The sequence below is a fragment of the Rhynchophorus ferrugineus genome, unplaced genomic scaffold (genome assembly GCF_030347505.1).
Source record: "Rhynchophorus ferrugineus isolate W39M unplaced genomic scaffold, kcgeb_rfMv2 rfM11, whole genome shotgun sequence".
NCBI classification, from domain to species: Eukaryota; Metazoa; Arthropoda; class Insecta; order Coleoptera; family Curculionidae; genus Rhynchophorus; species Rhynchophorus ferrugineus.
Genome location: NW_027472590.1, coordinates 29,182,221 through 29,207,034, shown reverse-complemented (window position 1 = coordinate 29,207,034; position 24,814 = coordinate 29,182,221). Strand labels below are relative to the sequence as shown.

General features: G+C 36.5%; 1 protein-coding gene across 3 annotated transcripts; it reads left to right on the top strand.

Annotated features, from left to right (window-relative positions):
• The first annotated feature begins 1,207 nt into the window (after positions 1-1,207).
• LOC143205180 (uncharacterized) lies at positions 1,208-23,762 on the top strand. 3 transcript variants are annotated; one of them, XM_076418297.1, is made up of 15 exons: positions 1,208-1,343; positions 1,525-1,580; positions 1,635-1,900; positions 2,173-2,422; positions 9,425-9,619; positions 9,674-9,967; positions 10,023-10,189; positions 13,174-13,305; positions 13,687-13,916; positions 16,756-16,895; positions 16,950-17,062; positions 17,112-17,276; positions 17,329-17,527; positions 21,316-21,545; positions 23,608-23,762. In XM_076418297.1, exons 2-15 carry the CDS (start codon positions 1,578-1,580, stop codon positions 23,639-23,641), a joined length of 2,418 nt encoding a protein of 805 aa, XP_076274412.1. In that variant the 5' UTR covers positions 1,208-1,343; positions 1,525-1,577; the 3' UTR covers positions 23,642-23,762. The 3 variants fall into 3 exon arrangements, with proteins under 3 accessions (XP_076274412.1, XP_076274410.1, XP_076274411.1); XM_076418295.1 differs by lacking the exon at positions 23,608-23,762 and having other exon boundaries at positions 21,316-22,013; XM_076418296.1 differs by lacking the exon at positions 23,608-23,762 and having other exon boundaries at positions 17,127-17,276; positions 21,316-22,012.
• Positions 23,763-24,814: the final 1,052 nt, after the last annotated feature.

The following is a 24,814-nucleotide window of genomic DNA, read 5'->3' as shown; positions in this document are numbered from 1 at the left end:
CATGGCAAAAGATGTATCTCTGTCTAAGGCTGTAGAAAAAGTATACGTAGCGGTCAACAAGATCTACAAATGGACTAGAGACTGAAAAATATAGATTAATAGCTCCAAGTCTGCCCGTGTTGATGAACCTAATTAAATGAGAAAAATCTAAATATATCACTTAATTTATGCCCGATTCCTCAAGAAGCATCAGCTAAATATGTCGACAAATATCTCGATGGTAAAAAACACATTAGAACCAAAAGAAAACAACTATACTGGTAAGTCGGCAGATATTCTCGACTTGATTTAAAATCAAAGAGGTTGATTTATAAGACAGTTATAAAGCCACTTTGAACCTATGGGATGCAGATATGGGGTTGCACTAAAAATTTAAATCAAATAGTCATCCAACATTGTCAACACAAGGTTCTTCGATTGATTACCAATGCCTATAGCTACGTAACGAACGAAGAATTACACGATGGAAATGGAAATGAAATGGAATTGCGAAGTTATCCCAAATTTCGCATTGAAACACGAAAGACGATTACTAAATCATACCAACGTGGAAGAGATATAATTGCTGGACAGCGCGCAGGATGTCAGGAGATTGAAGCGAACCAAACCATACGAAATTATATAAAGTGTATACCTTTATTGTAAACTATAGCTATAAGTTATTATAATTTTATAATTATGGAATACATATTGATGTATTTTCTCTCACTCGTCTTGCTTGTGAATTAATCCAAGTACAAATGAAATGTAGTAATAAATTAAATTATAATTAAGATTGTACTAAACGTATCTAATAAAGATGTTATATAAAAAAACATTTTTAATAACTATTTTTATTACTCTACCTTCTTTGAGTGTCGAATATTTCGAAAGTTTTGCGATTATCAAATGTCTAATTAATTACCACGGTTAATTTTAAGTGTTAAAATAATTTATGTTAGTGGTAATATGCTTGAATTTATATATTAGCAAACATTTCTACCTTTTATTTGTGTTATCTGTAGAATAAAGGTGTACTTATCGTATATTTCCTTTAAACCATTATAATATATTCTGAAAAGTATCCCAGATGTGTTCAGCATTCGAATGCCTATGAATCCCGTTGGATTTCGAAGAAAAAATCCCGCCGAAATATCCCAGGGAAATCGCATCGATCAAATCTGCACCTGTCACCCTGAGTGGCATGTTGATTAAGTCATTTGTTTGTGTCATACTTTTGATTCCCCATTTTTCCCATTTGTAGAAAAATTTACTTGTGAGATTTCATTTAGGTCGGATAATGTAATAAACCTGACGGGATCTAACACGGAACGACTTTGGCTCTACGAGTAAAACCAGAGCGGGTAAGATATCGACTCCTTCGACTCTCGCTCATCCACGTAAACTCCGGGAAAACGGTGAATTTCCACGTTTTCGACGTTTCTAGTGTCGTCACTGTTACGTAGCAATTCGTGCAAAATCCCCCGTCACTTTTTGACTTTGACGTTAGCGTTTCCGTTCTTTTTTGTAATTAAAATGTTTTAGAGTTCGGCAAGAGATCGACAAGCAAAAGATTCGGTTCTGGTAGCATTCTAGAGATGGTAAGGCCGTGCCCGCCGATGCGTATTCGCGCGATTGACGCCGTATTGTTGTAGGACACGATCGAACTCGGCAAGATGGAGAACGAACTTCAGAACGACACCCCGCGCACCACCCCCAAATCTCCCCGGAGCGGAGCGTCGTCCAGCGAGGTCTTCAGCATCGCTTCACCACGTGGCGCTCGTCGACCTCAGTCATCCCGAAGCCCCAAAATCCCAATAATCCGTCCCAACCCGGTCCTGTCGAGCATACCGCTTCCGGTGAAGTCATCGGGCCCCATCAAAATCCCTCCGCTGTTAAAAAGTGCCCGTTCTGCCAGCAGGTACGTAGCGAATCATCATCCTCCCAAATGTTACACTAAAAATACAGCAGTCCTTAGTCTGCAGACCCTGTGCGTTCGGTTATAATCGTATCTATATTTCGGGTATAATCGTGCACTCATGGCTGGTCAATTTTTTATCTCCAATATATTACCTGTGAACAATTTTAGCGTTTATTTACCACCAGGGGGCGACTGACAATATGAGTAGCACAGTATATGAGAAACGCACAGGGTTTACAGTTTAACGAATACTGACAAATACTCGTTCTTAGAACCAGCTCGTTGTCAGTAGCCCGAACTAACTCGGTCGCCAACAAACACACGCTGGAGATTCAGTTCATCAACAAAAGCAAACGGTACATTCAGATGAAAAAGGAACTGATCGAGAAACAGAAACCCGTCTTGGATCTCTACCAGAATCTGGTCCAGATCAAGAAGAGGCTAGAGGAGCTTGGTAAGCACGTGAAACTGGACGACTTGAAGCTGCTTCCTTTGGAAGACTTCAGGAAACAGTCGGAAGGGGTAAGATATGAATTAAACTGTTTTTTAAATCCTCTGTATCTTCTTTCGACAAAGAAGTAAATACGTTTATGTGTGTACATTCATGAACATATCACTTTTGTGAAGAAGCTTTCTAGATCCCTTGGTTATTATTAGTGTTATCCTTTTTTATGAAGACGCTTTGTATTTTCTTTATTTTTTGCTGTGATATTTTTATTTTCATCCTATTTTTCTACATCTATAAGCCATTCCCTATTCAGATCCTGTTTTTTCTTTATCTTCGACCGACGGTTCAGTTGGCATTCCCAAATCCAGAAAGCAATCCAGAAAGGTTCTCTGAGCAGATTTCCCATCTACATAAGATGCTTATTTTATAAGATGTTAATTCGGTCCGTACTCCTCTACGGATCTAATGTCTACTTCAAGTTTTTTACACCCAACCAGGTCAAATGGTTCAAGTTTTCCAAAATAAGCTCCTCAGGAGAATCTTAAACAGTCCATGGTTTGTTAGAAATAGTCAAATTCACAAGAAAACCGACACTCCATAAATCAAGCAATTCATATCTCAATCATTCCACAAATAACAACTCAACTCAAGTTCTTTTGAACACGCGCTGGTTCGCAAGCTGGTCGACATACTGGGAGATTAGCACCGCGTCACCGCTAACGTCCCACTTTTCCAAGCTGAAACGACCTCGTCCGTTTCCGCAGGTATGACTTTTGCCCCCATACGACTAGTAGAGTATCTAGTCGTGCGTTAACTCAAGTTCGCAAATCAATAGAGTCGCCGGGTTCTCGTGCCCGATACCGGCTGCCCGATCAACGGGTACCATATCCCCAAATTGAATGCAGTAGCAGTAGCAATCCACAGGGGTCAACTATGAGACGATTTCGGTTTAGTGTATTATTATTACTAGATAATTAATGGTGACATAAATACACAGACAAATTGTAATAACCAATTGTCAATGACCATTATTCGGTAATTGAGGAGGGCAAAAAGAAAAACTAATTGAGGGACTGAAAACTGACAGTATCCCGAAATTTTTTAATAAAAATATTTTAATAAAAAAAATATCCATGGTAGTGACAGCATGCATGTTTTCTACCGTCAAACATAAAAGAATTTCCATTATGATTTCGACGACAACAGGGTGAAATTCAGCTGGTCCTCCCTGGGAACTGTGAAAAGTGAACTAATTGCTGTAAGATAATATTCGACAATGTCTATATTAAAAAGGAACTTAAATTTGCGACAAGATTATTTCATGTTCTATACTATCTGGGATTTTATTGACAACGTGCAAATTAGTGAAAAAAACCCTAACGGTAAATATAATTAGGTATTTCCATCAATAAACCCTTTGTGGGTGAGATATTTCGACTTTCTCCTCGAGGGTAGTAAAACGTGTTAAAGGGAAGACATTTAGAAACTTCTCTTTATATATAATACAATGCCGTGTCAAATATAGTATTTCGATCATGTTTAAAACTAATTTATAATATTTTAATAACTAAAATTTACTAATAATTATAATAAACTAATATTTTAATGCGAACCATGAAATTAAACAAATAGAACAAAACCGTAAATTATTTTTTGATGGCCTACATTAGATATGGAGAAAAATTCGTTATTTGAATTTGATATAATTTATACAAAGTCTAATAATAATAATTTACAATAATAAATCTAAGCTATAACATTTTATTATTATTTAATTATTACATTGTTATTGGTCGTTTCCGTTTAATCTATAATTTGTCTTTATGATAACTTAAATCTAGGTATATGACTAGGAGGACCCATTGGCCCTATCTCAGTCTCTGGTGAAATAATGTTTATACATGTCACCGCTGTATTTTTTATTATATGCACCTCACTACGCAACACTACACAAGATCAGATGGTTTAATTCTTTTGAGTCTGTGTCCAGTTTTTGGTGGTATCCAAAAGCTGTAATACTTCAATATTCTCATGAGAATAGAGTCTTTCCTCATTCCCTCTTGCAATTGTCTTGATTTCTTGACTGACTGTGGGTATCTGAAAGTCTCGATGTAGGTAATCAGTCCTGTAGTATTTGGGTGCGCCCACAATATCTCTCAGGACTTTGTTCTGAAAAAATTGTATTTTATTTATGTTACTCTGTTTTATTTGCAGAACATCCCCATAATTTAACTCTATATGTCTATAAAACTTTCAATACTTGCTTATATAACACCATTTTAGTATGTACTGATAATTATGATTTTCTTCCAATTAGCCAGTACATTTTCCTATATTTCAATTCCAGTTCATTTCTTTTCTTCTTTATATGTTCCTTTCAGCGAAGTTTTACATCAAGATTCATTCCGAGATATTTAGCGTTGTTGCTATATGGAATTATAGTATTTAATGTTATTGGTGCTTCTACGGTCTGGTTATAGGTGAACTACACATGTACAGATTTACATTCATTAATTGTTATTGTCTTCTTTACGAATTATTTATATTGTCACTTGCCTGTTATAATTTTCATGAGGCTTCTTTACTATTGTCTCCGACAGCTATAATCTATAATCATTTGTAATATAACACAAGTATAGAGTAGTTAAAGCATTGGACCCATTATACTTCCTTGTGGTACATCTGCTTTAGCTTATTTTATTGTAGAGTAAGCCTATTCTTGTTTGGCTCTAAACAGTCTGGTTGTAATGTAAGATTTTAATAGTTCGGTGTGTTGTTTTCGTAGCATTCTCCGTAGTTTATGAACAAGGTCTTCATGCCAAACCTTATCGAAAGCTTTTGCTATATCTAAAAATTTAGCTGAGCATACTTTATTTCTTCACATTAACATGTGTTATTCTGTGAACCTGGTCAATTGTTGAAAGCTTATTAATAAACTTTCTTCCAATTAACCAATACATTTTCCTATATTTGAATTCCAGTTCATTAATTTTCGTTTTTACAAGTTCCTTCCCGTGAAGTTTTGCATCAAAATTCATTCCGACATACTTATCGTTGTTGCGAAATAGAATGATATTATTATTTATTGTTATTGGTGCATGTGCGGTCTGATTATATCTGAAGTGTATATGCACAGTCTTACTTTCGTTATTTTTATTATGTTTCGGTCTAATCATTTATATTATCACTTATCTATTGTAATTTCCGTATGGCTTGTTCGCCATTATTTCCAACAGCAAGAATCAGAAAATAAGTATATCACATGTATGGAGTAGGTAGATATTTGGACCCTTTGTGATAGATCTGCTTTAGCTCCTTTTATTGTAGAGAAGGCTTCCTCTTGTTTGACTTTATATTCTATATGTAATGTAACATTTTAACAGTTCAGTGTGTTGCCTTGGTAACACTTTCTCTAGTTTATGAACAAGGCCGTCATGCCAGTTATCGAAGGTTTGTGCCACATTTAAGAATAAAGCTGAATAAACCTTATTACCTTCATAGATTTTTTCAATTACATCTTTTATTCTATGAACCTCGTTCTTAGTGGAATATTTGTTAATAAATCCAAACTGATGTATAGGTATTAAGGTTTTTCTCTCTATTGTAAAACATGACCATAGTAATATTGTTTCCCAATCTTATTAAATAAAAAAACTGTATACTCAATCTACTAACAATTCCTTAAAATTAACTCCCTGTCTCATTAAAACAATCATTAATCACTAAATCAAAGCTGTAACGCAAATTCTGAGGTTTTTCTATTGAATACACCTCACTACATTACACTACATAAGATCGAATGGTCTGATTCTTTTGAATCTCTGCCCTGTTCTAGTGTTATTTAATAGTTGTAACACCTCAATATTAGTATGAGAATGAAGCCTCTACTCATATCTCCTTGCAATTCTCTTCATTTCCTGACTGACAGTCGGTATCTGAAAGTCTCGGTGTAAGTAATCAGTCCTGTAGTATCTGCGTGCACCTGCAGTACTTCTGAGGACTTCATTCTGGATAGCTTTTATTGTATTAAAATCCCCAGAGTTCAATTCCTCATATCCGATTCATACAGATTCCAATACTTGTTTGTATAATACTATTTTATTATTTACATTCCTTTTCTTCTCGAGAAGTTTCGCATCTAGATTCACACCGAAATACTTAGCGATGTTGCTAAATAGAATCATAGTATTAATTATTGTTAATGATGCATGTGCGATCTGATTATATGTGAACTGCAAATGTTACAGGCTTTCGTTAATTTTTATTATGTTTGGGTCTAATCATTTATATTATCATTTATATGTTGTAATTTTCGAATGGATTGTTCGGTATTGCCTCCGACAACAAGAATCAGCAAATGTAGCCATAGTGATATTTTCCATGTATGTTATATCATATTTATGGAGTAGGTAGAGTGTGATACACCTGCTTTAGCTTATTTTATTATAGAGTAGGCTTCCTCTTGTTTGACTCTACATTCCGGCAGTAATATAATATTTCAATAGTTCAGTGTGTTGTTTACAGTCCACTCGGATGTCGATTGGACTTCGGAGTGAATTGATGGAGCCATGTTTCATCCGTTGTCACATATCGACGCAAAAACTCCGGTTTATTACGCTTGATCATCTTCAAACACTGGTCCGAATCATCAACTCGTCGTTGTTTTTGGTCAAAAGTGAGCTCGCGTGACATTTACTTTGCACAGAACTTTCTCATACCATTTCTCAATAGATTTTATTAATGTTTCGTCGGTAACAACCTCTTTTGACCGTCCACTGCATTCACCGTCTTCAGTGCTCATTTCACCACGTCTAAACTTAGCATACCAATCGATGATGGTTGATTTTCCTTCAAAAATATTAATATAGTTACCCAATCTTATAAAATAAAAAAAATCTTAAAATAAATCCCAGTCCCATTATGATAAATAATACTAAGATTAAACGCCACGTAAAATAATAATCACGGGCAACCCAAAGAATGTAGACCAAAATTTGAATAATATACGTCCCGATTATTTTTCAGAATATTGAAAATTAAGATGATTTAAAAGAAATGGCTTTGAATATGGGTAATAAATGTAGGTCGTTATTTTTCCCATCAGCCAAACGCCATACTTACGTCCAAGATAAATGGCGCTTTCTTTCACTCACAACGATTTACATATGTTTTCTTGTTGTACATTTTAATATATACAGAAATGAACGTTTTCAGAATAAATGGAGGGTAATCTATGTATGTAAGTTATTGGCATGAACGCAATCGTGTTTCGTGAAATTTTAGCTTGTTGAAAAACGGTTGTTTGAGTTGGTATGCTAATATATGTGTTTTTTGATGTTATAATAATCATGACATGTTACTACATTAATAATAGAGTTTATTATAATTTTAGAATACGCACAACCTTGGATTTTTTCCAATTGTAAATATATTTTCTAATATTTCATGACGATTTAGAGATTTGTTTTCAAAGGTTTAAAATTATTGTTATAATACAACGTCGGGCAAAAATACCGCTACCATTTTTATTGCCTATAACTTTGCTCATAGAAAATATGAGTAAGTTTGATTTTCATAAAAAGTCCATTTGGTCTTTAATTTTTTTTTTCGTTATGATAAATGGTGACCGCGATTCGCTATCCAAATTTTGGCTCTTTTTAAGGCATTTTTCATGACATCCCACAACATCTGAGGCTGAATTTCTTCATATTCGTGTCCAATATGTCTGTGGATTGTTCTCTGGTAAGGTATTTTTCATGTAGTAGCATTTATGTACTTTGCGTACTCGAACTGGGTACTGTATTGTCTAAAAGAGTGTCAGTACCCATTCCTTATATACTCATATCAAGCGACGAAATATTGTTGGTTTCTCTGTTTGTTATACAGTAGAGACATCAAATAAAACTATGAAGTTAAAGATTGGCCAAAAAGAAGTAACTTTGTTTGTGGTAAATCAAACATTGAATATGAACCTCTTATTACACAAGAAAATGTGATTTTTCCACCCTTACATATAAAACTTGGTTTAATGAAAAATTTTGTCAAGACCATGGATAAAAATAGTAAAGGAATTTTTGTACTTAATAACTGTTTTCTCTAAATTAAGTGATGTTAAATTAAAATTTGATGGCATTTTTGTTGGTCCGCAAATACGAAACATTATAAAAAACAATGAATTCTATGAAAATCTTATCGCGAAAGAGTTAGCGGCTTGGTTATTGGTTTTAAAGGAAGTGATTCATCGATTTTTCGCCAGTCTTGAAGCTGACAATTTTGAGCTTCTGGTGAAGGACTTGTTACAAACGTTTAAGACAATGGAGTGCAGAAGGTCTTAAAGATACATTTCTTGAATTCCATTTCGATTTTCCCCCTAATCTTGGAATGGTAAGTGACGAACAAAGTGAACGTTTTCACCAGAATATTAAAAAGATAGAAGAAAGTTTTCAAGGAAGATGGAGTGCTAAAATGTTAGCAGATTACTTCTGGTTTATAATGAAAGAGAATTCTACTGTTCACAAGAAGAAAAGTTAATATTTCGTCGTTTTGTCTCAGAATATATATGGCTCATTTAAACCAGAGCTATTTTGAATCATTGTCTATTTGTAAATATATATTTCTGTTTTTTTTTTATAAAATTAATAATATAAATAAATAAAAAAAAATTCATACTGTATTTATTTATGGTACAAAATTTATTTATAGAACAAAAAACTTGTCACACAGTATAATCATTTCATGAAAGAACCTGAGATGCGAAAAAAGTCACAAGACACCTGAATCTGTCGAATATTTTTTTTAGGAATTATTGCATTAGGTTAGTAATTCCAAACGTTACAAAAGCAATCTAAGTTAATTGTTTTGCCGATCTGAAGTCAATTGACGAACAAAGTTTCTTTTAAACCTCAATAAACTGACGCGCTTTATTCATCAATTTTTTACGCCATTTAGATAAGAGTAAACCCAAATCTCATTAACGTACTTATGGCACTTGTTGAAATTAGTATAAATAATACTTTGTGAATATCCAATGTTAATAAATAACATTTTCATATTTAATTTGATCTTGATTCATTAAGCATGGAGGTGGTGAACAAATTTCCATGGACATCGTCGTTGGAATGAAGAAATCAATCGAGGAAATACCGAAGACTCTGATGGATATTTGCCGTAATCTCCTGAGCAGGAGGGCCCTTATCGTCGAGTTGCTGGAGAGCGTCACCAGGTCCGAGGTGGATGTGGGCGAGGTTTCCGACAAAATTGAATCCTTGAAGGTATTTGCATCCTCTTAATCGATCTCATACACCATCACAATCGATTTTTATTAGAACGAAGGACAACAGCTGCAACATTCGCTGGACGGTATCATTGCCGAGCACCAAGACAAGATCGACCAACTTGTTTCGAACTGGCAGAAGTTGTTGAGCGAGCAGAGGTCGCCGCACGAAGACGGTCGCGTCGAGGAGCTGGAACATCAGCTCAAGGAACAGGAGAGGCTGACTCTGGAGTCCACGCACGTTATCCACGAGCTTCAGCGTAAAATGGAGGAGAAGCGAACCACTTATGACAAGTCCGTCGCTGAGCTGAACGGTATTATCGGCACCTTGAGAGAACAAATTAAAGTAGCTGAGCCACTTTCGCCTCGCCATTGCAAAAACTAACATGAACGGTTTGTAGAAATTGGATCAGGATCTGGAGAGTGAGAGGAAGTCGAGCGTCGACTTTAAGAGCCGTAGCAATGCCAATGCCCAAAATCTGAAGAACATGAGAGCTAAAATTGTAGAGCTCGAGAGCGACAAGAAGAACACAGATATGGCAAATGCAGAACTACATAAAAAAATCAGGTAGCTTTCGTTATTTATAAATGGTTACACCATAAACATGTGCAGTGATAACGGATAGGTCGCTTAACTTTGCTTATAAATGACTACTGAGTACTACTGGTTTGGAACTATGTTTTTTTTTTAATTTATAGTCGCTGGTTATTCTGGTCCATTCTTGGCGTAACAATAAAAAAAATCGACAATCTATGTCCCCAACGTATGCAATCGTTTGTCAAGACAATTGTGCATCAAATTTCAAAGTATAAATTGAGATGTCATATCAATTAAATCAAAAAAAGTACTTTAGAAGGAAAAAAACCTTTAAAGTTTGATGCCAAGTTTCAGACAGAAGATAATGATTGATGATAATTAACTCAGATAATGATTCTTCATATAATGAACATCCTTCTACTTCATAATTAACCTTTTCTGAAGTCCTTTCTATTAAGCAAGTTCTTCTTGCTTCTTTAGGCGCTTCTTTAAGTGATCATTGTTACAGCAAATGTATAAGATATCACTCACTTAATGTATAAAAAATTTTCTTAACCGTCTAAATTTTGAAAATATGTTAAAACGAACTTTTTAAATGTCTAAATCAGAATGTTTTCTTAGAAAAAGTATCAGGTAATTTGTAATGTAATAGGTTAATTGAAAAGTCCCCGACCTACCATAGTAAAACACATTTCTTGCCCAAATTAGTTTTTTTATTCAACATAATTCCCTTCAAGGGTGATTCAATGACTATAGCAACTCTCCAACTTTTTGATACCATTTTTGTAGTACGATTTGTCATTTGCTTCAAAATAGGCCTCAGTTTCGGCGATCACCTTTTCATTCGACGAATATTTCTTCCCAGCGAGCATTCTTTTGAGATCTGAAAACAGGAAAGAGTCGCTAGGAGCCAAAGCTGGAGAATATGGAAGGAATTAATTCATATGTAATTCATGGATTTTTACCACCGTTTTCACTTTCTTTTATGGAGGATACGATGGATGAGGAAGCAATTCGAAGCCCAATTCATGGATTTTTGACACGGTACATTGTCCGTCAAGGAGCAGCACTTTCTCTATCTTCAAATGTAGCCGTTTTTCGGCGATTTCGTCCTTCAAATGGCCCAATAACGCTATGTAGCAATAGCTGTTGATGGTCTTTCTTTTTACAAGGTAGTCAATGAAAATTATTCCATGGGCATCACAAAATACAGACTCCTTAATCTTGCCAGCCCACTGTTACGTTTTCCCATGCTTTAGAGCGGATTCATCGTATGCAGACCACTCGGATGACTGTCGATTGGACTTCGGAGTGAAATGATGGAGCCATGTTTCATCCATTATCACATATAGATGCAAGAACTCGGGTTTATTACTCTTGATCATCTCAAACACTACTCCGAATCATCTACACGTCATTGTTTTTGATCAAAAGCGAGCTCGCGCGGCACCCACTTTGCACAAAGCTTTCTCATACCCAAATATTCGTGAATGATATGATATACACGTTCAGTTGACATCTTTAGAGTATCTGCTATTTCATTAAATTTCAATTTAAGGTCATTCAAAGTCATTTTGTGGATTTTTTAAAATGTTTTCGTCGGTAGCAAACTCTTTTGGGCGTCCACTGCCTTCACCTTCTTCGGTGCTCATTTCACCATGTCTAAACTTAGCATACCAATCCTTGATGGTTGATTTTCCTGGGGCAGTGTCCGGAAAGAGGAGTTTTGCTTCAACTGTATTTTTCACTTCAAAAGCAATATTTTATCAACAAGCGAAATTTCTTTTTATCCATTTTATTCACAATAACAAATGTTGCTTCACTCAAAATGCTATAATTCACAAACTAATGTTCCGAAAGCTGTCAAATTTATACACGCATATTTTGAGGATTAGGGCTAACCAAAAGTGTATGGATTTTATTCAAGTAGCGCGATATATGTGTCAAGCCGGGAACTTTTAAATTAACCTGTTACGATATATGGAACATAGTCTATATAAAGTATGCATCATCGCTGTCTACAGTTTTATTCATTTTTATTCTAAATATTTCAACAAAAGTCTATTTCTCTCTTTTTTGTATTCCTTATAAAAACCTTATATAGTCTATTCAATTCTTTTTTGTACATACGTCATCAAGATGTTTAATATATTGCTGCCGCAATTTGTAAATTCGGTTTATAATCAGACAATATTTTCCTTTATTTTAGTTAAAAAGAGGCACAATGCTGTATGATTAGTCTGAACACGCAAACTAAATAGCCTGTCAAAGTTGTCCGGTTTTCAAACGTATGCAAAAATTTTTAAAGCAATAGTAATATAAGGTTATAACCTTAATCTATAAACTATTGTGGCTGTATAATTAGTTGTGGTTTTTAGATGTACTATAATGTTAAGTTAAATTATATTTGATTACATTTTGGTTCAATTATTTTATTTAGAATAGAATTTTGTTGTATATCAAAGACAAACTGAACTAAAACTCAGAGTTGATGCTGCAACATTTCGACGGTTTGATGTCACAAGTTTAAATGACGTATGTACAAAATAACTTTGAAAATACATATAATATAATTTAATAAAGGTGAATGCGTAGATAGAATGCGAAGAAATGTAGTTAAAAGAATCACTCTATAAAATTCGAGTTCCCTTGATACTGGTCGACCCTGTTGTCAGATTTGTACAAAATTCATGAAAGCATTAGTAATAGTAATTAGAGTTTACAAACGGTTTCTAAGTTAAGGCTGCAACATTGTCACGTGCTGTCGTCATAAATTTTAATGACATACATTCGCTGTTTCATTGAATAGAATATATATATAAACAAGGAACTTATATCGTTTATTTTGTTTTGTTTCCCATTATTTATTTTTTTCAAAGAAGAAATATTTTAAAAACCTCCAACCCTAAACCATATTCACCATGACAGAAATTATTACAGAACGTTGTGGAAAAAGTTGCGATAAAAAATCTAGACCGTGCGTCAATCTAAACGGGGGCGATTATATGTTTCAGGTACTTGCAGGATCAGTTGAAGCAAAAAGAGGCGCAATGGGTGAAGGAGAAGGAGGACATGGGCAAAAACATCAAGCACCAGGAAAACCTGCTACAGAAACTGACCGCGGACAAGAACCAGTTCGAAACAAGGTTAATATTAGACATTACGCTTCGCGCCTTCGCCGAACTATTGTTCCCATTCCAAGTGATTTATTATTAACCTAAACGCCCCTCCCGCCGTGCCGTTCGAAAACGAAAAAAACAGAGAGAGGGCGCTAACTTTTAGCGCTCACGTTCCAAATTACGCCGTGATATTATATACCTTTTACTTTATTATTTAGATTAAACGTTTGTTCCAGCACTTTTTTGTTTAAACCGATGATTTTCTTGAATATATTAATTTTATTACGTTGATGTAGTATTTTTGGTCGTGTTTGTTTGCCTTAAATTTTCGAGGTTCCGGCGTCCGCAACAGGTGAGACCGAAGTGTCTGGCGAAGAAGAACTGACGTGATAAACCTTTTTATCGTAGGTTGGAGGCCATCGAAGACCAAAAGTATTCGACGGAAGAGCAGTTGCGCGGCGCACTGGAGACCGTGGAGGCGGACCTGATGGAGACGAAGACGCGGCTCGTGGAGGTGACGCACCAGCGGGACGAGGCGCTGGAGAAGTGCGCCGAGTTTGAGGGTTACATCGCCCGCATGGGCCTGGAGTGCAAGGAGACGATGAACAAAGTCAGTTGCAGCATTAACTGGGGCAAAGGTATCTCGATTTCGTTTCCTCAAATTTTTTTTTGAACTGCCGTGAAAATTTGTTGAATTCAACTTTCGAGATGGTGTTTATTCCTTTAATCCTGCTTAAGAGATAGCCAGTTGTCCGACAAAATTATATATGTCATGATACGTGTTGATAAAACAAGGACTTTTATACGATTTTAAAAAAGCTTTATTTTACACAAACAAGTAATGATTTATCGAGCAGCGAACACAAACGATACTGTCGTCTCGAATTCATATAAATCGCCATTCTAATGTAAACGAAACTTCTCGCTTATTACATTTTTCAGCTTGACATAAAGGTAGCACCCTTTCTTGGAACTCTAACATTCTACAACAATCTTACATAAAACACTACAAACAACATCCTACAACAATGGAATTTGGAGTCAAGGACATCTATCTCTAAAATGGAAACAATCAATGTTGATACCTATACATAAACCAGGTAAACCAAGGCATTCAGTTAACAGCTATAGACACTGGAGCGTATGGTCTGCAGTAGACTCATATACATAATTAAACATCAATTGGGATTCTTAAGAGGATACTCCACACTCTCCATCTAATCGGATTCCGAGAGGATCTATGTGAAGTATTCAACTCGTGACAACATGTGACTCCGTCTTCTTCAATTGAGAAAAAGCATTTGACACCATAAAAATCACCACTATTCAAATGCAAAATATAGGAGGGAATATGTATAGATTTATTACATCCTTCTTGGCCGACAGATGTTGTCGAGTTAGAGTGAATGTGGTGACATCATCATCTTACCGTCAGACCAATGGAGTTATACAAGGTTCCTGTTTCAGCCCATTATTATTCCTTGTCGCTATAGAGTCGATTAATCAGGTTATCCCACCACACATCAATGCTCGGATTTATACACACGATGTGATTATTTACCATAAGCACTCAGATCATAAATATAGCCAGTATCTCCTACAGAATTGCGTCAAAAAAATACCAAATTGGGACAATCAAAACGGATTAAAATTCTCTGCCAAAAAGTCCGTAAATGTCCATTATTGCAGATGAAGAAATTGGCGACAGATGATTACAGTGACGATGGATGGTAAGAATTTAATAAATAAACCGGAACATAGATAATTTGGATTGATATTTGACCACAAACTAAGTTGGATCTATCAAATAAACCACATAAAAGGAAAATGTTTGACAGATATACTATTATTGAAGAGTCTTTCTAATCACCATTGGAGTGCTCATAGAATTTCACTGAGTAACATATATAAGACAGTAATTAGAAGAAAGCTGGATTATGGAAGTCAATGTTACATCACTGCTGCTGCCTTGAGAGCATACCACACTAATCCGGTTGAGAGCCTTCAATGTGAGGCATAAATTCCATCACTTGTTTCACAACGAGAGCTCCTTCTCATGAACTATGCAAGCTCCCTCAAATTTAATTCAGAGCTGAGTCACTCAGATAACACTACAATAAAAAAGCATACCAGTCCGTCATCAGTATTTAGCAGGACTTGCAATCGACTAAAACAACAATCCCTGCTTCCGTTCAACAGATCTACGGCAAAACCACCCTGGCCGTAATCCAATATTTCCATAGACCTATCCCTAAAGGTACTAAATAAAGAATATATTAGCTCCTCCATAGTAAAATAGCTCTTCGCCAAGACCCTTGAGGAGAATTACCCAAATCACCTCACCATTTACACGGATGGTTCTAAACGGCAAGATTTCGTCGGTGCCGCATACACTTCAAGTATATTAGAGGAGTACTATTGGCTTCCTACTATTACTAGCACTTTTTTCTGCTTTTGGTCATTTACAAGGCCCTATCTGGATGGGTCATTAATAGACGCATCAATACTTGTAATATTGGACTCAATGGGTTCTTTGGAGTCCTTCTGAACTATAGAAAGCTTGAAATACTAAGACCGCAACTGGGGATGCCAAGGTCATTAGAACAACTGGTACTAAAATTATTTGTATCACCTATACCTTTTCCGCCAGTTTGTCTTTGATTATCCTCTAAGTAGCTCTGCTTTTGGCCAGATGTTCATGGTATACCCTGCATGCAATCGTTTTCCACCTTTTGGTGACTCTAAATTCCAATAGTATACGGCTAATAAACTGAATTTTAGGCAAGGACTGAAACTTCAGTCCATGTTTAGTGTTCTTACACTCCAATCTAAGATGCTTTTGGCAGGAATTCATGACTAAGGATATTTTTCAAAGCTTGAAGGTCTCCTAATTAGAATAGTTTATGGTTAGGGACCCTTGGGCACTTTCAACCAACCTTTCGACCTTACACCTTCAGGTGCGATACTTTTGCTCGAACTCCATTTATCTTCATCAAGTATTACCAATCTAAAACATCATCAGCATTATGATTTAACCAAAGCGGCAAAAGAAGTGTTTAGTCGAAATGCTGATGATTAGATGGTGATGTCAAAAGCTCTAAGAGTTCAAAAGGTTGTGAAATAAATAAAATTTGAACAAAAATGAAATGAAATTTACAGTTAATAGTACCACTTGTTGCCATCTCACCATGGATACTAACTTCAGGCATGTGCAACGCCTCGAAAAGATCTGTGGGCTACTGAGAATTGCGAAAAAATTCGAAACATTCGAAGGTCGCTACACCTTTATTTGTACTCTCAATTTCTGTGTATTACTCCAACCAGCTGGTTGGATAAATTTAACGAATTTTTCTTCAAAATGTAATTGTTCGGCTGTCTTAAGGGATACATTTAGTTGAATGTTGACACAGTTTTAAATAAATCATAAAAATCGGTAACGATTAGACATTATTGAACGCTGGCCTTCGATTTTTCTAGGAATGAAGGAACCAGCTCACGCCGCGGAAGACTACATACAGGACATCGCCAAGGATCTCAGGATCAGGGAACTGGAAGATAAGATAGGGATGTTGGAACGCGAACGGATCCTCCATTTCGAAGAGAAACGTCAACTCGAAGTTGCGTACATCGCCAGAACTACGCCCATCAACTAATCAACCATCTTCTTGCAGGAAGATCAGAGCCACGAGCCCACCGAGACCGAACGACAGCTGGGCAAGCAGCAGGAGTACATCGCCAAGTACCAGCTGCTGCTGGAGGAGAGCGAGAACAAGCTGAGGGAGAAGTAAGCATGCCGAGGGGGAGGTTAGTGATTTTCTGACGCTCATTGTCAGATTCAACATTTTAAGGTCCACGGAGGTAGCGAACCTGCGATCCGAGATCAGGCAGTTGAAGGTGAGGCAGGAGGCGCTCGAAGAGCAGAACTTCAGCTGTCCGACCGACGAGCTGCAGAGGATGGTGGAGGAGGGCCGTTACAAGCTGAACGAACTGATGAAGAAGTAGGGCACTGGCGGCAATACGACCTCGCCGCTTTGATTTTACGGTTTTCAGATCAATCGAGAGCGAACAGAAGCTGGAACATTATTCTAGCGTGATTGAGAGACAGACCCATCAGATGAGCGAGATGGAGAATCTGCTGAGGTACCGTGAGAACATGGCTGGCGTTCTGAAGGCTTCCAGGGACGAGCTGGTGTTGGAGAAGGAGAGCTTGACGCGGTACTCGCAGGAAATGAGAACGGTGCTGGCCAAGGTATTAACGTAATTAATTTTACTCGACACTTAGTCATTTTTTTTAAATTTATTTATTACATAGTTACTAGTCGTTACCGACTAACCTAACAGGTCAATTGAAAAGTCATTCTTTTGGCAAAATTAGTTTTTTTTATTCAACATAATTCCCTTCAAGGGTGATACACTGATCATAGCGACCCTCCAACTTTTCGATACCATTTTTGTAGTACGATTTGTCCTTTGCTTCAAAATAGGCCTCAGTTTCGGCGATCAGCTCTTCATTCAACGAAAATTTCTTCCCAGCGAGCATTCTTTTGAGGTCTGAGAACAGGAGATAGTCGCTGGGGGCCAGATCTGGAGAATACGGTGGATGAGGAAGTAATTCGAAGCCCAATTCATGGATTTTTGACACGGTGCATTGTCTTGGTGAATTCGTGAATATTCGTGAATGATATGATGTACACGTTCAGTTGATATCTTTGCTTGCTATTTCATTCTATTTCAACTTACGGTCATTCAAAATCATTTTGTGGATTTTTAAAATATCTTCGTCGGTAACAACCTCTTTTGGGCGTCCACTGCGTTCTCTGTCTTCGGTGCTCATTTCACCACGTCTAATCTGAGCAAGCCAATCCTTGATGGTTGATTTTCCTGGGGCAGTGTACGGAAACTCGCCATCAAGTCAAGTTTTTGCTTTAACTGTATTGTTTCCCTTCAAAAAGCGATATTTTATCAACACGCGAAATTCTATTTTATCCATTTTTTCACAATAACAAAAGTTGCTTCACTCAAAATACTATAATTCACTTCAATTCAAACTAGTGATCCGACAGCTGTCAAATTTATACACGTATCTTTTGAGGGTTATGGCTAACTAAAAAAACATAACTAAATAACAGTATTATTGAGTTGGCCAGTTTATTCAGACGCTTTCCATGGAAAGGTTAAAATTGCACTTTCGACATTCATTTTCTTGTATAAACTGCTGTGGAAGACCATCAAACACTTTTAGAAACCTATCGTGCTGTTGCTACGTCATATCCCATCTGTCATTTTTGGTTTCACCGATTTAAAAATGGTGATTGAATGGCAATAACAAAGAAGGGTTAAAAACTCCAAAAAAAAAAGGTGAAAGACAGTGAACTGTAATGTTTGTTGGACGATAACCAAGCTTAATGTTTCAAAAAAATTTCAGCCAGCTTAACAGTTGGTAAATCAACTATTTATATTCAGTATGGAAGATTTGAGTGAAGAAAAGAGTGAAAAAATGACTACCACATGAACTAACCGAAATTAATTGAAAGCAATGAAACCGCAATGTTAACATTCATGAAGTTTTGCTGTATGTTGAATGAAACTGTTATTGCAGATATCTACCGACGCCATTCGAATAAATTGCAAGAGTAGCTAGCAATAACCATTGGCATACGTTGTCTTCAGATATAGAACTACCTGGTTGAAACTTTAGTTTAGATGGTTGAAGCATAGCTTGGCTGAAATACGGTTTCAAAGTGCTGAAAAAGTGCCAAAATGAATCGGAGATTACGTCACTGTTAAACCAGTATCGTTATTTCTACACGATATCGCCATGTTGCCAGATTATGAAAACAATTGATGTGTAGAGCAGTGAAAATATTTTGAATAATATATATTGTACCGATACTTCTCAATACATGCCTGTTTAACGTGAATAAATGAATACATGCAAATACCCAATGTTAACCACTCTTTAGAACTTTTCCGGGCGAAAATCCGTGAAAATTAATTCATATTCCGTATATTTAGCATACGGCAATTATGCACGAATATTATTGCCGTAACAAGTACCGTGCTTAAGTATATGAAACAATCCTATCGATTTAGTTCGAGGCTAGTCCGTTAGATGGCGCCCGAAGCCTGTTTTGTTCCATTTACAATATAAAATAATATTCAAAGCATTCACGATAATTTCTCGCCATTTTGCAAAAGGGATTATGATCATACTGGACAGTAGACCGCAGTGAAGATTTTTATTTTCATTTCCAAGACGAGATAAAAAAAAGTATTATTCCAACGAAATGATATGGAATCTACAATAGGTATAAATCCTGTTTATTAGCCAGATGTAGCTGTAAATCTGATTTCTCCAGTGGAAGTTGTCACAAAAATTGACAACAACCTCAATCCTAAAAAGACTGAAGCATGTTCCGGAATGCTCTAAGGTGGCACAAATAATTATGCTCAAAAAACCTGACAAACCTGCAGAATAAGTGGAATCTTACAGGCCTATTTCTCTGCTACCTGCAATATCAAAGCTATTAGAGAAACTAATATTTAAACGTGTTAATAATACCAGATTTCCAGTTTACTTTTCGAAATCACCATTCAACAATCGATCAAGTGCACAGAGTAACTGCGGCTATTGAAAGAGCGTTTAAAGAAAAGAAATACTGCCCTGCAATATTCCTGGATGTCTCACAAGCTTTCGATCGGGTTTGGTATTTGGGATTAATGTGTAAGACAATTGTTACCGCGTAACTATTGTCAATTGCTGGAGTCATATTTATTCGGAAAAAAATTTAGAGTATCGCACGAAATGGCGTTCTCGACATTTAAAACTATTTCGGCTGAAGTTCCACAAGGTAGCATCTTAGCACCTCTACTGTATCTGCTCTACACTGCTGACATTCCAACAACAAAAGAAAAACTTCTTGAAACCTTTGCTGACGACACAATTATTATGGCCAAAAATATATCTCTGCTTAGGGCAATAGAAAAAGTGCAAGTGGCAGTTAACAAAATCTACAAATGGACGAAGGATTGGAAAATTCAACTTAATAGCTCCAAATCTGTCCACGTTAATTTTGCATTGAGGCGAAATAATAAAAACTTAATTATATTACTCAATGGATGCCCGATGCCTCAAGCAGAATCAGCTAAATACCTTGGAATCCATCTCGACGGTAGATTAAATTGGAAGCATCACGTTAGACAAAAAGCAAACGCTCTTTCAATAGCCGCAGTTACTCTGTGCACTTGATCGATTGTTGAATGGTGATTTCGAAAACTAAACTGAAAATCTGGTATTATTACAAAATTTTTAACACGTTTAAATATTAGTTTCTCTAATAGCTTTGATATTGCAGGTAGCAGGGAAATAGGCCTGTAAGATTCGACTTGTTCTGCAGGTTTGTCAGGTTTTTTGAGCATAATTATATGTGTCACCTTAAAGCATTCCGAAACATGCTTCAGCCTTAAACAGACATTAAATATATATATGTCAACATGACGATTACTTTTCGAGGCAGTTCTTTCAATAATCCAGGTGAAATGTCACCTATACCAGGTGCCTTTTTAGGATTGAGGTTATGAATTTCAGTGGCAACTTTCAGTGGAGAAATTAGATGTAGATCTACATCGGTTTGTTAAACAGGAGATGTACTCACGGTAGATTCTATATCATTAGGTTGAAATATATTAGCTAAGTATTGTGCGAACAATTCAGCTTGTTCATCGTTGCGTCGAACCCATTCATTTCGATCATTTTTAATTGGCGATATTTGATGAATTGAACCAAAAATAGGGACTGAAATAGTCGATAGCAAACAGTAGTAAATTACTAAACAATCCATAGTCAATTTCAGTCGATAGTTCCCAACACTAGTTTTTATACTTGTACTTGCTTTGCTAGTGTATTAATGCAGATACACCAGAACGGTGGTAATAAATTAAGCTTTTACTAAGCATATCTAATGCTTAGTAAAATCTTATTTAATTAAATTAAAAATTTGCAGTCAGCAACTAATCTATGGCTGACTTCCTCTTCAGGTGACGCAGGAAACTAAAATCCAGGATCGGCTAATCAAGGAGCTGCAGGAGAAGATCGAACTGCGAGAACGACAGATCAGCAAGCTTGAGAAGGAGGTGCGGGAGCTGGAGGCCAACCTGATGATGACCAATGAGAAACGGTTCAAGCTGCAGGAGATGATCGGGTCGATGGAGAAAGAGCTGCAGAGCACCAAGGCGCACGTCAACCAGCTGGCGGACATAAACAGCCGGTACGAAAATCAGTTCAAACTCTTCTACACCGCGATCCCCGGCCGTTTCAGTCCGCGCACCTCGACGATGTGCGTCCAGCTGAAGACCTGCCAGAGCCTCAGCACCAGCACCGACGGCCTGGTCTCGGACGGCGTGGAAATCCAGTCGAAGCCGTCGCGTACACGAGAGCACGTCAATTCGCGATCGTTGCTCGGTTTGTCGTTGCAAACCGTTGATAGCTTGAAGCACCGCTTGAACCATCTGACGACGCTGAACGTGCCCCAGCAGGACAGCTCCAAACGGCTTCGGAGCCTGGACAAGGTGTTGGAGCTGACGGCGAAGCGATATGAATACCTTCAGAATCAGGCCAACGAGTCGTACGAGGACCTGACCAGCTTGGTGAAGTTCGCCGTGGTTCAAGAAGCAGCCGGTGACGAGTAGCACTGTTTTCTATATATTTTTGTGATTGTAGGAATAAAAATATATACATATGATGCATATGATTTTGAGAGCACTATTAGGATATTATTTTTGCGTGGAGCTAACCAGTAGGTACCATCAAAAATTATATCGCACTAAATTGCAATGATAATAGATTGGAAAATATTTATTTGGAGTTTTCCTAATTCTTAATTTCTAGTAAAACACATCTTTTAATAAATTTTTTTTATTCAACATAATTCCCTTTAAGGATGATACATTGATTATAGCGACCCTCCAACTTTTCGATACCATTGCTGTGCTACGATTTGTCCTTTGCTTCAAAATAGGCCTCAGTTTCGGCGATGACCTCTTCATTCGACGAAAATTTCTTCCCAGCGAGCATTCTTTTGAGATCTGAGAACAGGAAATAGTCGTTGGAGGACAGATCTGGAGAATACGATGGATGAGAAAGCAATTTGAAGCCCAATTCAAGGATTTTTGCCATCGCTTTCACTGACTTGTAATACGGTGTATTGTCTTGGTGTTTTTCGGCGATTTCGTCCTTCAAACGGTCCAATAACATTATATAATAGTCGCTGTTGATGGTCCTTTCTTTTTCAAGGTAGTCAATGTAAATTATTTCAGGCGCATGCCAAAATACAGACGCCATAACCTTGCCAGCCGATTGTTGCGTTTTCCCACGCTCTGGAGCGGGTTCATCGTGTGCAGTCTGCTCGGATGACTGTCGATTGGACTTCGAAGTGAAATGATGGAGCCATGTTTCATCCATTGTCATATATCGACGCAGAAACTCGGGTTTATTACGATTGATCATCTTCAAACACTGCTCCGAATCATCAACTCTTCGTTATTTTGGTCAGAAGTGAGCTCGCGCGACATCCATTTTGCACAGAGCTTTCAGCAGTAGCAGCAGCAGCAGTAGAAAGACCGTCCTGTCGCCTTTACCACTGAAATACACGGACTAGGCTTGTTTTTCAAACAAATTTAAAAAGGAATTGTTAAACCGAACATTAAAAATTTAATTAACTGCAAAATAAAAAAATAAGTAACTAAATAAATATAATAAGTTTTTTTAGGCAAACAATGAAGAAGAACATCTAACTTATTCACCAGATTAGTTTATTTGTGATTTATTAAATTATTTATCATTTATGTCTTCTTTTTCATATGCCAGTGAGTTAGACATTAATGCAATTTCTAATTAACAGTTTCTAATACAATTTAATTATTATTGTACGATTTTGAACCGGTAACGATAATGTATCAAAACGGAATAAGAAAAACGAGCACAATGCCGGCATTAACGTTACCATGTATTTATTAATTTTTTAACATTAGTATAAACTAAGTGGTATCGCGTTGATAAATTTTATTTAGAAATGACCGAACCAGAAATCTTTATCGGCCTGCTATATACCACAAAGTGCTAATTTTAATCGTTCCTCAAGTCGAAATAGTTACATTGTTACAAACATTCAACTAACAATGTGATAATACCCGCGCATGCTACAGAGAGGCTTTACAAACACAATTAGCATCAGACGTAACGAAATTCCGCTCTACAACAAGAGACTAATCAACCTGCATTATTGGTTTTACCGTTTATATATCGTAACTAACACTTTGTTTTTGTTTCAGTAACATGAGACCGAAATTTGTGAAGCCCTTCTGAAGCACGCCGTCCACAATTTTTCTCGCAAAAACCGTACATAAGAGAACAAACACAATTTCAATTTAAACGAGTAGAGGGCGATCACCATCGCCTGTTTGTATATCACAAAATCTATAATAAAATTCGTGCTTAAACATACAGTTGGTTTTCTTAGATGTTATTGTATTGGTTCATTATTTTACAAAGAAAGTTTAATTAGATACTGTAAATCAGATAGAATTGTCTGAGCTGGCAGACCAACAAATGGGACGAGAAGAAGTTCACTCTATATTCCAAGACCCATAGTTTATATGAACATACGCTTTATGTAAATAAAATTAAGAGACATTCAGGGAATCAAAGTAGAGAGAATTTTATGTTGAGGTCACCACGTTCAGATAAAATATTATTAACAAAAAGTTGAACCGACTTCAAAAAATAAATAAGGAACTCACTAAAAATTAGAAAATAATCAAACGTAGAAATTTAACACAAAAAAATGTTTTAAATTAAAATATGTACATAACAAATGTTGTAATAACAACAATTATTAGTACTAAGTAAGTACCAGAAATATAAATAAAAATAAACAAAAACCTAAAGTACGATTTGTCCTTTGTTTCAAAATAAGACACAGTTTCGGCAATCACCTCTTCATTCGACGAAAATTTCTTTCCAGCGAGCATTCTTTTGAGATCTGAGAACAGGAAATAGTCGCTGGGAGCCAGATTTGGAGAATACGGTGGATGAGAAAGCAATTCGAAGCCAATTTATGGATTTTTGCCATCGTTTTCACTGACTTGTGACACGGGGCATTGTCTTGGTGAAGCAGTAGTTTCTTTTTCTTCAAATGCGGCCCTTTTTCAAGGTACTTCATTGAACTTCGGAGTGAAATGATGGAGCCATGTTTCATCCACTCTTGCACGTTGACGCAAAAACTAGGGTTTATTACGCTTGATCCTCTTCAAGCATTACTCAAAATCATTAACTTGTCGTTGTTTTTGGTCAAAAGTTTGCTCGCGCGGCACCCACTTTGCACAGAGCTTTCTCATACCCAAATATTCCTGAATGGTATGATGTACACGTTCAGTTGATATCTTTGGAGTGTCTGCTATTTCGTTCAATTTCAACTTACGGTCATTCATAATAAAAAAATAGATTTTTTAAATGTTTTCGTCGATAACAACCTCTTTT